This window comes from Bactrocera dorsalis, chromosome 2 (genome assembly GCF_023373825.1).
Source record: "Bactrocera dorsalis isolate Fly_Bdor chromosome 2, ASM2337382v1, whole genome shotgun sequence".
Taxonomy (NCBI): domain Eukaryota; kingdom Metazoa; phylum Arthropoda; class Insecta; order Diptera; family Tephritidae; genus Bactrocera; species Bactrocera dorsalis.
The window spans coordinates 99,339,751-99,352,384 of NC_064304.1; the positions used below are offsets into that span (position 1 = coordinate 99,339,751).

The window sequence follows — 12,634 nt, forward strand, 5'->3', positions numbered from 1 at the left end:
ACAGGATTGTGCCAAGAGGATGGAATGAGAACTAACAAAAACTTTGTAAAGGGAAAGCGCTAATAAATCAAAAATTCAAAGTAATATGTAGTTAGATAAATTAGTATGTTCAAAATTGTCAATAAAACTGTGTATCCTATGAGTTTAAGCAAAATAATATGGTTTTATAGTTTTGTCGTATGATCTTGTTTAATTTACATATTTTTAAATACTATACCTTGTCCAAAAAAACGATGATTTCACTCTCCTTGTCAAATAAAAAGATTTCCATACAAAGACTTGAATTTGTTCGATCAGCCTGTGGGCCTGCCGTTAGATGACTTCCATAACATCCAACTTGAACTTTACCATCCAAGCTAATCGCCTATAACTGTAACAACAACAACATTGATCAGTTAGTATGGCAGCAATATCCTATAAATGAGCGCCTTCTTGAGGAGTAAAAGACGTGTACAAAACTTCAGATCGGTATCTCAAAAACTGAAAGATGTATATGCAGGTAACGGACGGATAGACGGCTAATTCACTAGTTAATTATCGAAAAGCGCTAATAGAGCTCGTTAATCTTTTTTATACAAAAGGTTTTTATGAATGGCACGATGGGTATGCCCTGCCTTGCTTTCTACACTAATTCTTTCAATGTTTGGGTAGTCGTGACTTACTGGGCTATACAGAAAAGGGCTTAATGCATTACATTTCAAGTACATCCTTGTTTAACAATTTTCATAATTTTTTTATTTATACATTTACTTTAAAACAAAGATTGTATAATAATCCAGAAAATATAACGTATTAAATTTAACTTAAATATTCATTTCAAATGAATTATGCTTTAAACTATAGATTTATGGGTAAAACAATATATCCCTCTATTTCTAATTAAATTAAAGTTGTTCATCTAAACATAAATTATTTTATGCTTATATATTATCAAGTCTTCGTGCGGCTTTGGAATGTTGCGCATTGGATTAAATTAATTTTTTACGATGAAAATTCTGTAGGACTTCATTTAAATAATAATGCATTAATCTACTATTTGATCACATGTTATACACAAAAATATTGCGGGGCTCCAAAGCTTTGAAAATAACTTTTTTACCCCCAACATTTTTGCTTTAGGGAATACGTACAAGCGTTTTCACGCTGGAATGTGCATTGCACTTAAATTATTATTAAATGTTTAATATATATATTTAAACTCTTCTACTTTAATTCTATTAGCCAAGTATTTGTATGGGATCGGAGGTAATGCTATTTTTTTCACTACAATCCTTTTCTTCTAGCGTATTCTGCGCTCCACCCGGTTTTTGCATCATGCCGTCAGTAGCATTATTCTGCAGATACTCGCTAACATCATATTCGTATCGATTTTGTTCATCGTCCTCATCGTCGTCTTCAGTTAACTCCAGTTGTGCGTGTATATTTCTCATTAGTACTTTGACGTCTTTTTTACTCTCATCCAGTACTTCTTTATGTTCAACTTTTGCTTTGTTTAGACCGTTGAGTAGAACCTTCACATTTTCGCCAGAACGTGCTTGCATTTGTCGTGTGTGCGCTTTTCTATTATTCGTAAACTGTTTCTGAGCCTGTTTTTCCAGCCTCTTCTTACGCTTTTCCAATTTTACTGCGCTTCCCAAGAGTTCTTTGCTCATCTGCTGAAACTGTTGAGCTTGTTCTTTGAATGCTTGCATTAAGAGCGCATCTTGTCGCATCTGAAATTCGTGTTCCTCTCGAGCCAACTTCATTTGACGCTTGAAAAATTCGTTGATCGCCTCGCGTTGCATTTGACGTAACGAAATAGCCATATCTTGCAATAGTCTCGTATAGCCCTGGTTGCGTTCGGTATTATCTGGTGAAGGCTGTTCTCCGCCATGATGCGGTTGCGCTTGATATATAGAATTGTCTTCCTCATTTGAACTGTCATTAAGTCCATCGTCTTTGAATTGACTACTATAATCCAATTTGGCTTGTAGCGATGTGGCCTTTGTAAGCGTTTCGGGTGCGTGGCTTACACGCTTTGGCGGCATTGCATTCATGATTGATGCCTTTAAACGTCGCTTTCGTGCTTCGATCTGTTGAACTTGTTGTTGCTGTGCCTGCTGACTGGTTGACGGTCCATCTGGGAAACCGTAAAAAGGTTGAGGTGCTCGGTGCTCGTGTGGCGCCACTGCAGCTACATTAAGATCGGACATTACAACTTCTTGTTGACGTATGTAAGGGTGCACGGCAGTTTGATGTCCTGGAGTTGTGATCGTGACTGTCTGTGGATTTATATTGGCAAGTTTTCGCGTAAATGTCAAAACGTTGTTGTTGGAGTTGCCTTTGCCATTAATGGCATATGTGCCACTACTATATGCGCTATTAAGTCGTAATGTATGTGATGACGGATTTATGGTAAGTGGTGGCGGTGGTAAATTTATGTTAGAATCGGTCGTAATCTCGCTGGGCGGCATCTTAGCGAAGCGGGCTATGCGTAGCGGTGGTAATGGTGCTGAACTTGATGTGTTGTTTGCAGCTTCCGGCTGTGCTTGGGATGCACTTATGCCTGATTTAGGCGTACTCGTAACGTTTGGTATTGATGTGGTAGTGGATGTGTTGGTAGTGTTTGAAGGGCGTGTGGATCGTCGGCTTAATATCATTATTTCTGGTAGAGATTGTCGTTGAGGTTGTTGATGTTTTGACTGTTCTTCGGCTGGTACCTGCGGAGATGGCGATGTCGATATTGTTGGTGCATCCTCTTCTTCTGTTACTTCTTGTTTAACTTCGGTTTGAAATTGTATGCTGGCTGTTGACTCATTTTCCTTAACACCTGAACATTCATAACCTGTATTGAGACAAACAGATCTTTATATGAGTTAAATGTTCAACTAATAAAAATAGGGCAGTAATATAAAATTTAAGTTGAAACTACACCCTCAAAACCGCATATACACACCTGTATCTGCCGGTTCTTGCTTAACTAGTCCTAAACGAAAACCAAATATCGGATGTGCCAGACCATTCTCTTCGTCTGATTCGTGACCAGCAACACGACTATCCAAGGAACTTTTGTCCGCCACACTATATCCTCCTTCAACACCAGATATAACCAATTTGCTTTCACTGCCATTACTACAATTATTTGGTGTGTCACCATTTGAATCGTCACCATCGAATGATGTGTTTGAGTTTCCACAATCACTGGTCGAACGGCCTGAGCAGCTGCTATTGGCGTTTTGCAGCATTTTGTGCAATTCCTCATAGATCGGTTGTGGTATCATTTTTGGTATTATGCCATTCCGACGGGATGTCGTGTAAGTCGATTTGAGAAATTTCCACTTGGTCCAAATTTGTACATGTGATTTCTTTCGGAAGCCACGTAAATGCATTATCCTTTCCACTTTACGAAATACTAGTTCGCTCTTTATAGTTTTAACGCTAAGCATTTCGAGCGCTTTTATTTCTTGCATAATGATCAACATTTCCATGATTTCATTGGTGCGCCAGAGATTGCGAGGCATGGCGTTGTTGTTCTGTATGGGCGTAAGTAAGGCATCCACGTCGCCTACAATGCCGGTGGCGGTCGCTGCCGTATTCAATAATTGATTAATGTGTTGTTGTTGGTGTTGCATGCTTAATGTTATGCTCATATCTGGATTATAACCGTTAAGGTGATATTGTAGTCTTGGCATTAGCATTTATGAGCTGTTTTAATATTCAACCGAAAGCGGAGAGTTTGGTTGACGCGGACTGAAAAACGATAAGAAAGCAGCACTGCATTAGGATTATTACTGTTATAAATAAATTAATTTAATAATAATTTAATTATTAGGTTGGGTTAAGTTATACTGATTTTCTCTCACGCCATACATAAACCTTAGACTATAGATCCTTTATAATGCTAGATGAAGGTTTAGTTTAATGAAGCTGGAGTTTACACAGTACCTATCGTCAATGCTTTTTGCAAAGTTTATTAGCGGCTTGATATGTAATATTGACGCCGTTTGGCGCATTTCCTGTACTGGTTCGGTGCCATGTTTCCTTTTTAGCGTATTTTATGTACTGGTTCGATAGCCAAGTAAATGGCACACTATCTAATCTCGCCCACTATTCTGTTTCCCGGAATGTCCTTGTGGTCCGGAACCCCGTACATGTTCAACGGCTTTCCGGCAACCGCCATACCTACTACAAGTATCTCCCTGCTTCTAAGGACATTACCTGACGCAATGCGAAGTGAGAATATTGTTTTAACTTGGCTATCGACGTATGCATTGATGTTATGTCGTTTCCAGAGACTTAAGATTGAATTCACAAGTTTTTCATAAGCTCGAACGACATTGTAATATTATTTTTATATATATTTTCTATCGATCGGCTAACTTACTCCCGAGTACATTGTGGGAAATATTTATTTATAATTTTAATAAATATGTATGTGATTTTGGCCCGAGTAAAGTTACCCTTAACCAGATACTTACTATACTTCGAAAATTAATTGAAACCTCTCATAAAATATGTTAAAGCACCAAAAGTAGTAGTAAACTACAAATATGGCGCCACTTATGAAAATGTAATTCCAGAAAAAAGAGGTATCAGGCTGACACCCAGACTGTCATATTATTTTTGTAATCTAATGCGGAAAATATTTATAACGGAACAAGACAAGACAAGTCGATATATATCCTGTCATTATATAAACTGGACATCTCGCGTAATATTTATAATATTAATTCAAGACAGGCAACTATTCCAAAACATTCTTGCTAATATTCGGAAGTAAAGTCGTTTGTTGTTTTTGGTCATAACCTTCTTACTTCTCTAGAAACATTCTGTGAAACATTTATGAACAGTTTTGTGCTATCAACTATCACTATGATACAAGATTGAGCAATAAGTTAGTTCTAAGAGATGGGCTGAACTTGATGCGATGTCCAAATGTCTGAAGACTAACTAGATCTGAAGCTTAAGAAAAAGTCGAAAACTCCTCTGTACTGGGACATTTACATATGTAGAGAAGAGCTAGGTATTTAATTGGTGTAATATTGCTAATAAGCGGAAATAAAGAAAGCACTGAGATTCTATGTGTAGTTAAAGCAAAAATCGGGGAAAAAACAATTGTTAAACTGAAAAATATCTGAGCAAAACTGTGATTTGAGATTAAATATCAAAAGCGGATACAAATTTGCGACTAGTCACGAGGCAATAATATTCCATCCTGCCAACGCTCGACTTCATGTTGCGAAACCGGTCAAAACTATTTGGAAAACATCAGCTTCTGACTACCTAGCATATGTTTCTGGAAAAAAGTTCTAACAGAACAGGTTATAAAAAATTGGTTAGAATAATTCTTGGTCCCCTAGCCGGCGCAGGGATGGAATCCAAAAAATGCCAGAATAGTGGAAAATATTATACTTAGCTTCAGATGGACAATAGTTTGAATAATCCTACTGTACATATTTTTCATAAGCGTTAAAATTTTAATAACTTTCTTATCATTTCAAAATAATAACCATGTTTTATTATGTAGCCTATTTTCTTCAATGCTATTTAAAATTTGTCTTTTTAAAATTACGCAACGATTTCAAGTGTGAAATCCTCTTAAAATTCCAAATCCGTGCGTTAATAATTTTTTAAAATTACTTTAGTTGTATTTACAGGTACGATACCGTATTGACATTACAATATTCCGTAAAATATTCAGTAATTTCTTTTTTCGCTACGAAAATAAGCAAAAACTCGAAGTTTCTTCATCTTTAACTTTTATATGACATTATACTGTAAAACCGTTAGGTGTCAAAAAGTTTACATACATACATACATATACCTTATAATATACTCACTTAAGAAAAACCTTTACTTAACGGTATAAAAAAGTTGATAGTTGTTAAAATACGACACATAAAACTACTTGTGTACATATGTATAGTATTGTATGTATGTACTTACATACATATATGTATGTATTTTTTATATGATATCAATGTAATTGGATACAATATAATATACGTACATGTAAGTATATATGCATATATGAAAAATTAAACTCAATGGAACATAATCAAACATACCAGCAACATCATTCCAAATCTGCAACTATTTGCTTCCCTACGCTTTAACGTTTTCAATACTCTGACGCTAAGAACGATAATGGGAGTGCAAATGACAAACTCGCGAGAGCGTAAACAAATGAAAAAAGCACGTACTGCAGCGAATGGCGGTAGGTTCTGTAGTTCGATGTTAAACGAACGCTCTCAATTTAAATTTCTTGATAAAAAATTTCAATACTGAATTAACAAACACAAACAAGAACTATGTACATATGTATAAACGCAGTAATGTAAGTAAACGATGAAAGATTTCTCACAAAACAGTGGTAGTAGTGGAAAGACGCTTTCCTCTAATTTCAAATAGCAGGGAATAAAGCTATTGTCATCCACCACACACCGATAGGCCGGCCTACTGACGAACCGATTTAAGGGATTTCAATTCACAGCTGTAGATTTTGTCAGCAACAATAAAAAGAGCAGTAAATCGGCAGCGACGACGTAAACGTTAGTAACTATCGAAGTGTCAATTAGCGAATTCTATCGCAACAGAATTTCTAATTCTGCGTCATGCCTTTTGGGCGGTTTTTGAACTTTTAGCAAATCCCATATTAAACTTTATAACAGTTTGTTAATAATTTTTTTTTGCTTGGTATGCAAATAATTGTTATTTCACTGATTTTTATAGTAAGCAAAGTGTTTTTGAATATTTTTTAATTTGCATGTTTATGTGTATGTGCTTGTATCTTTTCTCCACGCTCTCCTTTGTGGACACACTATAGGCGCTGCTGTTATGAAAATTTCGAAAACCAACCGCACTAAGCGAACCAACGAGAATGACTGAAAAACTGAATTTACGAACTCGAATAACCAACTCGCCACTTTGGCTTTGGCCGTTGTCTGCTAGCGGTGGGTTGTGCGTCGGCAAACGTCGTCAACGGCATGATTTCAATACTGCTACCATAAAAAGCGTCGAGTATCAAAGATCCGCCACTATTCATTTTCGTATTCATATCTACGTGTTTGTATTTACTACGAATATTGATATATGGCATGTAAATACTTATGTAGGCACATAAAAATTTTATTTCGCAGTATGTTTTCCCATCCCAGCTTTAGGGTTTGCTCTCGAATCAGATTTGAGTTGTGTATTGGATTTTTTAAATTTTTTCTCAATACAAAAAATTACATACAAACTTGCACGTAAGTTGGTGTTTTTGAAAAGCTTTTTTCGCGCTAGTTATGTTAACCAATATCATATATTAACGCACACACATATATACATATAATATATGAATATATGTATATATGTGAGTTTGTATGTAGTAATTTTTATATAGTGCTTTATCGAGTATTCCCAAGATTTTGATACAACATTTGCCTGCTTTAGTTTTGATTACTTCTGATTACATTTTTTACTTGCTTTTCATCATTAGTGGTTTTTCTTTGTAGTTTGTCGTTATACTTTGATTTGTTTTTCAGTTTGTATTCGGGTGTGCACTCGTCACATTCGAAACGAAAGAGCGTAGATACGAATAATCACAACTTTAGCGAGTAGATATCCAGTAAAGTGTTTTTGTTTCCACACTGGCATAGTATTTCAGCATACAATGTACCAGCATTATAGAAAAACATTTCGAAAACTCTGCTGTCAGGCTTGTTGCTATCACATTCTCACTGAATTTCATACACCAACACACACTTGTTTGAATGCTGGCGCATTGAGTGGAGCGTTCATTCCAACCACCTTTTATTTTGATTCTCAAACCATTCCATCGTTACCACGTGATGATGATAGATTTCAATTCAAAGCGTAACCCAGTACACCATTAAACTGATAAAAAAAGTCCGAACAATCAGAGAGAGGGGGAATCGTTTAAAAATGTACATGCATATAAACGAGTGAGGAACTCATCATATATGTATACATACATATACTACTTATATATAGTCACTTAGACCTTTAGAAGCAATTTTTAATATTTTTGCAGCCACAAAAAATGTTTTCAATAGTGTATGTGACGATGGGTACTAGTTAAATTTCGCATAATAATTTATAATTGCCAAAATTTTGATTTCATTCTAACTTGGTTGTACATAAGACAGCTAGTTCAGGGTCCAAAGTGGGGAATAACCGTTCATGAAATCAGTGGGTTATAGAAAAGTCTAGCTGTTACACACATACATACATATGATCGCTGTAGTAGTTCTTGTATAAATCAAATACTCCGAAATAACAGCTAAGAATCGTAAAATCAGAAAATTTTTAAAATAATGACTGAAAATGTATCACGAATGTATATTTTGCTATGTCTAATCTTTTCTTATTTAATTAACATAGAAGCTCAAAAATATTCTGCTATTGGTACACAGCTAGTCATAAACTGAAATGTTTGTGTAAGTTTGTATGTATGTACATATGTGTAATATACATATATGTATACATATAAATGCTTACTACATATTAAAACAATAACGTCGTGAAAAAAGCGACTTAAGATATAGCCGAACAAAGTTCGCATTTTCGAACTGTTTTTGTAATTTCGAAAGTACCAAAATTCACACAAACATCTACATATCAGCTTCGAATTCGAAATTCTACTACTTAAACACTCGAAAGTATCGAGCTTTTGCAAAATTAGGTTACTTCAAGGGATGAGGTTTGTTGATTTTGAGTGGAATTAATGAGAGGAAAACGCGTCAACTTGCAGTAATGATTAATTGAATATATGTATATGGATATGATTGTACCCATGATTGCCCTGCAGAGAAACTTTAAAACGCTTAAGCTGTTTTGCAAATGCTTGTACATGCATACATCACAACTGCGTTGCACAATTCTGGTTTTATAGACAGCTTTTATTCTTTCCGGAAAGATTCTTTCGATGAAAATTATATGTTATTCAATGATAACAACCACAGCCTTACTGTTCTCCTAAAATGTGTGAATGTGTAGCCACTTAACCCAAGTATTTATAAATATGCTTATCCAGCGTTCTCTCATCGTCCTTGCTGAAGCTGTCCGTTACACAGGCTGACGAGCCAATTCTCGGCTTAAATGCTCTTTCAAACTGACAAACGCTCGTAGTTTCAAATATCATCGGTTTTTGTAGAAATCTCGTTAAGTTAGTATTGTGTTATATTATAGTGGTAGGTAATGTTAGAATAGGTGAAAGAAGATAAATTCGCAATGAAGTGAAACTGCATAACATTTTCTTTAGTTTAGTTTAAATTAGATTTTGATCAAAAAGCTGGTAGGTCATTATACGAGTATACAGATTATGCAGTAAAAAAGTCATTTGTGTTTGAATAATCAATTCAGCAAAATCAAAAAATTTAGATGAACTGATAGCGCTGACTCTTCACTCTTCACTTTCGAAGCCTGTTACTAAAATACTAAAAAAATTCTGTTTTATTTTAAAAAGTATGGACTATCGAAAAATGAAAAAAATAAAAAGAAAAATCTTTTTTTAATTTTTTTTTTTTAATTTCAGACCAGTTGTGTCTCTTCAGTATGGTAAACCTCCAAAAATCCTTTGATACACTTATGTATTTTACTAATTTTAATGATTTGATTTTAATTATCGTATATAGGTTTCATTGAACACTATATAACCCGTTATTCTCGATTAAATGCCCAGCTTGATGGCAACTTAAAAGAGTTGGAGCGACCTCAAGTAGATCTTCCCCAACCACTAAACAAACGAGCTCTGTAAGACGACGCTCAGGTAAATGCGTAATTTTGATGTATATACATACATACAGATATACATACTTATGGATGTATGTACATACATATGTGCGCATGCACTAGCTGAGAGCAGTAAGGTAGGACCGGTATGATGGATAAAACAAAGAATAATGTGTCTTACTCAGAACATTGAGAGCAGGTAGAAATTAAAGAGTTTGCCAAGTTGTGAGTAATTACAAAGAGAATTGCGCTAATAGAAAGTACCTATGCATACCTGGCATAGATGAAAATCGACTTACAAGTGTGTAGAATGGAAAAGGAGGAAAAGCAAACTTACCGGTCGTTCGCTCGCTAAAGTTGAAGCTGTAAACACAATTGTCAAAATAACCAAAGACGTTGTCGTGAAATGCAGTTTCTGCTTCTGTTGTTTTTGTTGCGGATGCTGCTGTTGCTGTGGCGTTCTAACTACGAGCAAGTTGAGTGGGGCAGGTTAGGAATCGCGATTGGTCATGCAATAACTATGCACGCACATATACATATATATTTACTGTTAAATATGAAGTAGTAGGAAGTTCGATTAAGTTAGAGCTTTTAAACTTTTTTTTTTTTAACTTTCATATAAAATTTTAGTAACAATTTCGGAAAACACCATAACTCAATTTTGTCTAATCTTTTGAAATGATAAATATGTTTCTTATCAACTGCAAGCAACTGATAACTACAAGATAACGAAACACAAAAAACTTGTTCTCTTTTATTTAAATATTTAATGAAAATTGTTGCCGCCTGCCATTCATAAAACTAAAATAAACCGTTAATAAATGAAGTGCAACTATATTATATAAAATCAGTTACCAAATATACGCACGAATGTGTACGACGAATTCAAACAATCTGCGAAAATTACTACCATGTAGATATGTATGCATGTATGTATGTGTGTATGTATATTACTAAGAAATACCGGTGAGAACACAATGGCCAATCAAACAAACGTCGTAGCGCTCCAAATGTAAAAATTGCAAAATAGTTTGCACACAAAACACATCTCTCGAGTTAGAATCGCGAGTCGAAACTGATTTTGGAATGGAAAACTTGCCAGTCTTGTAGTGAAATTACGAAAATGCGCTGAAAACAAGCGTTAGCACTCAGTACTTGATTCGCGCCACGACAACAGCTCTTCTGCTCGACAAGCAACTTTTTATATTTATTAATTTTTTTTATTATTTCATGTACATATACACACACATATACATATGTATGTAAATGTTGGTGTTGGTGTTGGTGTGTTGAAGCCGGTACATATACACCGGCAACCGTCTCATTGTTCGAAAATGTCATACGAATACTTTGAAGTAGTAAGTAAGTGCCAGCAGCCGATACGAAAACGATACGAAAATACGAAGCAGCTGTTGGGAAATTGTATACGATACTAAAAATGTTATTGACGACACGCTGTCATTGCACAATTGACTCAGAATATTGAGCTATTTTTTAGTTTGGCTGTATTCAATTATTACTTGTGAAATTTTTTACAGATCCTGAGGGTATTATTGGTAGTCGAAAAAGTATTTTCGTATTTCTAATCAAATAATTTTGTTTATATTTAAATTAATAAATAAACAAACGAATATGTACTATTTTGGTCGACCACTTTTTGCCATTTTTCCACTAGAGACATTCCATCAGTGTAAATCGGAATTTCAAAATTTCCAGAACGGAAGCGAGCGAACAATTGTTGTGCTACACGAACTGATAGAGTATCGTCTCCGTAAACTTCACAAATTTCATTGGTGGCTTGCATGGCATTCTTCCCTTTTTTATACAAAAATTTCAAAATATAGCGAATTTCAGCATTATTTTCACTTATTTTTAAACAGCTGTAACTTTTTTCAACTTCTGCGAATTTAATTTTTTTTGGTTAAATGAAGCTCGAAATCTTACCTTTCCAACACTATATGGTACGATACACTGGAGATATACGACTGCAACGACATCTATTGACAAATACGAAATGACTTTTTTGACTACCAAATATATTAATTATATAAAATAATCAACAATGTTATGCTGATATTATGGCGAAAATTTCGAAATAATCAACATATTTTTTGTTTTATCCTCATTTTAAACAATTTTAATTGATGCCGCCAATTCTTTATAACAAGCAAAGCTGAGTAATTTTTATATTATTTCTCTGAGCCACAGTACCGGAAGTTGTCCATTGTCAATACGCCTGCTTCAAATATTATTACGGATATAATGAGAGACCTGCAGAGCACTTAGTTCATCGAGAGAGGACTTTTTCGCATAATATATCAATATTTGGTGTTCCAGTTGCTCACAAGATTTTAAAGCGGTCATGATAAATAATAATAAAATCGAATTCTAATGTCAAAAGTTCATCTTAATTGTTCTGAAGTGCAATTTCTACAAAGCTTCGCAAAGTTTCCCACAGTTCGTTGTACTGTTGACAACGATAGCTGTCACGATTATTATACATATATTTTCCAATGGATGTTGCATCTTTCTCGCCATTTTTCATTTCCGTATTGATTTTGAATTTCTATTTTGTTTTTTTTTTTAAGTTTGCATCATTCATCTAAGCAGAACCAAACAAATAAATACGGACAATTTCATGTATGTAAATGTATTTGCTTCGAAACAGTAATATAGTTCTTATATATTGACCAACATTTTATATAATAAATCAAAGTATCTGCTTTTGTTCTATGTGTTTGCTTGCAGTTCGCTCATAATTCCTTTAAATAACGGGAGAGTTTTTTCCAGTTCTTATCGGACAATCTGAAATAGTAGTTAGACTTTCAAGTAAATGTAAAGCTATAATGCTTATGTAATTGGTTTAAAAAAAAATTTTGATAGTGGGATAAATTCATATTTCTATACGTTAGATAAGATA

The 12,634-nt window shown here is 34.6% G+C and overlaps 1 protein-coding gene across 3 annotated transcripts; it reads right to left on the reverse strand.

The window, feature by feature from the left end:
- Nucleotides 1–335: 335 nt before the first annotated feature.
- LOC105231502 (uncharacterized) lies at nucleotides 336–11,061 on the reverse strand. Of its 3 annotated transcripts, XM_049447554.1 has the most exons (4): nucleotides 10,679–11,061; nucleotides 10,052–10,261; nucleotides 2,936–3,729; nucleotides 336–2,824 (listed from the first exon to the last, which is right to left on the reverse strand). In XM_049447554.1, exons 3-4 carry the CDS (start codon nucleotides 3,675–3,677, stop codon nucleotides 1,218–1,220), a joined length of 2,349 nt encoding a protein of 782 aa, XP_049303511.1. In that variant the 5' UTR covers nucleotides 3,678–3,729; nucleotides 10,052–10,261; nucleotides 10,679–11,061; the 3' UTR covers nucleotides 336–1,217. The 3 variants fall into 3 exon arrangements, with proteins under 3 accessions (XP_049303511.1, XP_049303512.1, XP_011211123.2); XM_049447555.1 differs by lacking the exon at nucleotides 10,052–10,261; XM_011212821.4 differs by lacking the exons at nucleotides 10,052–10,261; nucleotides 10,679–11,061 and adding an exon at nucleotides 6,048–7,305.
- Between the last annotated feature and the right edge of the window lie 1,573 nt (nucleotides 11,062–12,634).

Excerpts from the sequence above, each read along its gene's own strand:
- LOC105231502 (XM_049447555.1), bottom strand. The coding sequence starts at position 3,677 with ATGCTAATGCCAAGACTACAATATCACCTTAACGGTTATAATCCAGAT. Across the intron at positions 2,825-2,935 it reads GCAAGAACCGGCAGATACAG|GTTATGAATGTTCAGGTGTT; the intron begins GTGTGTATATGC and ends GTCTCAATACAG.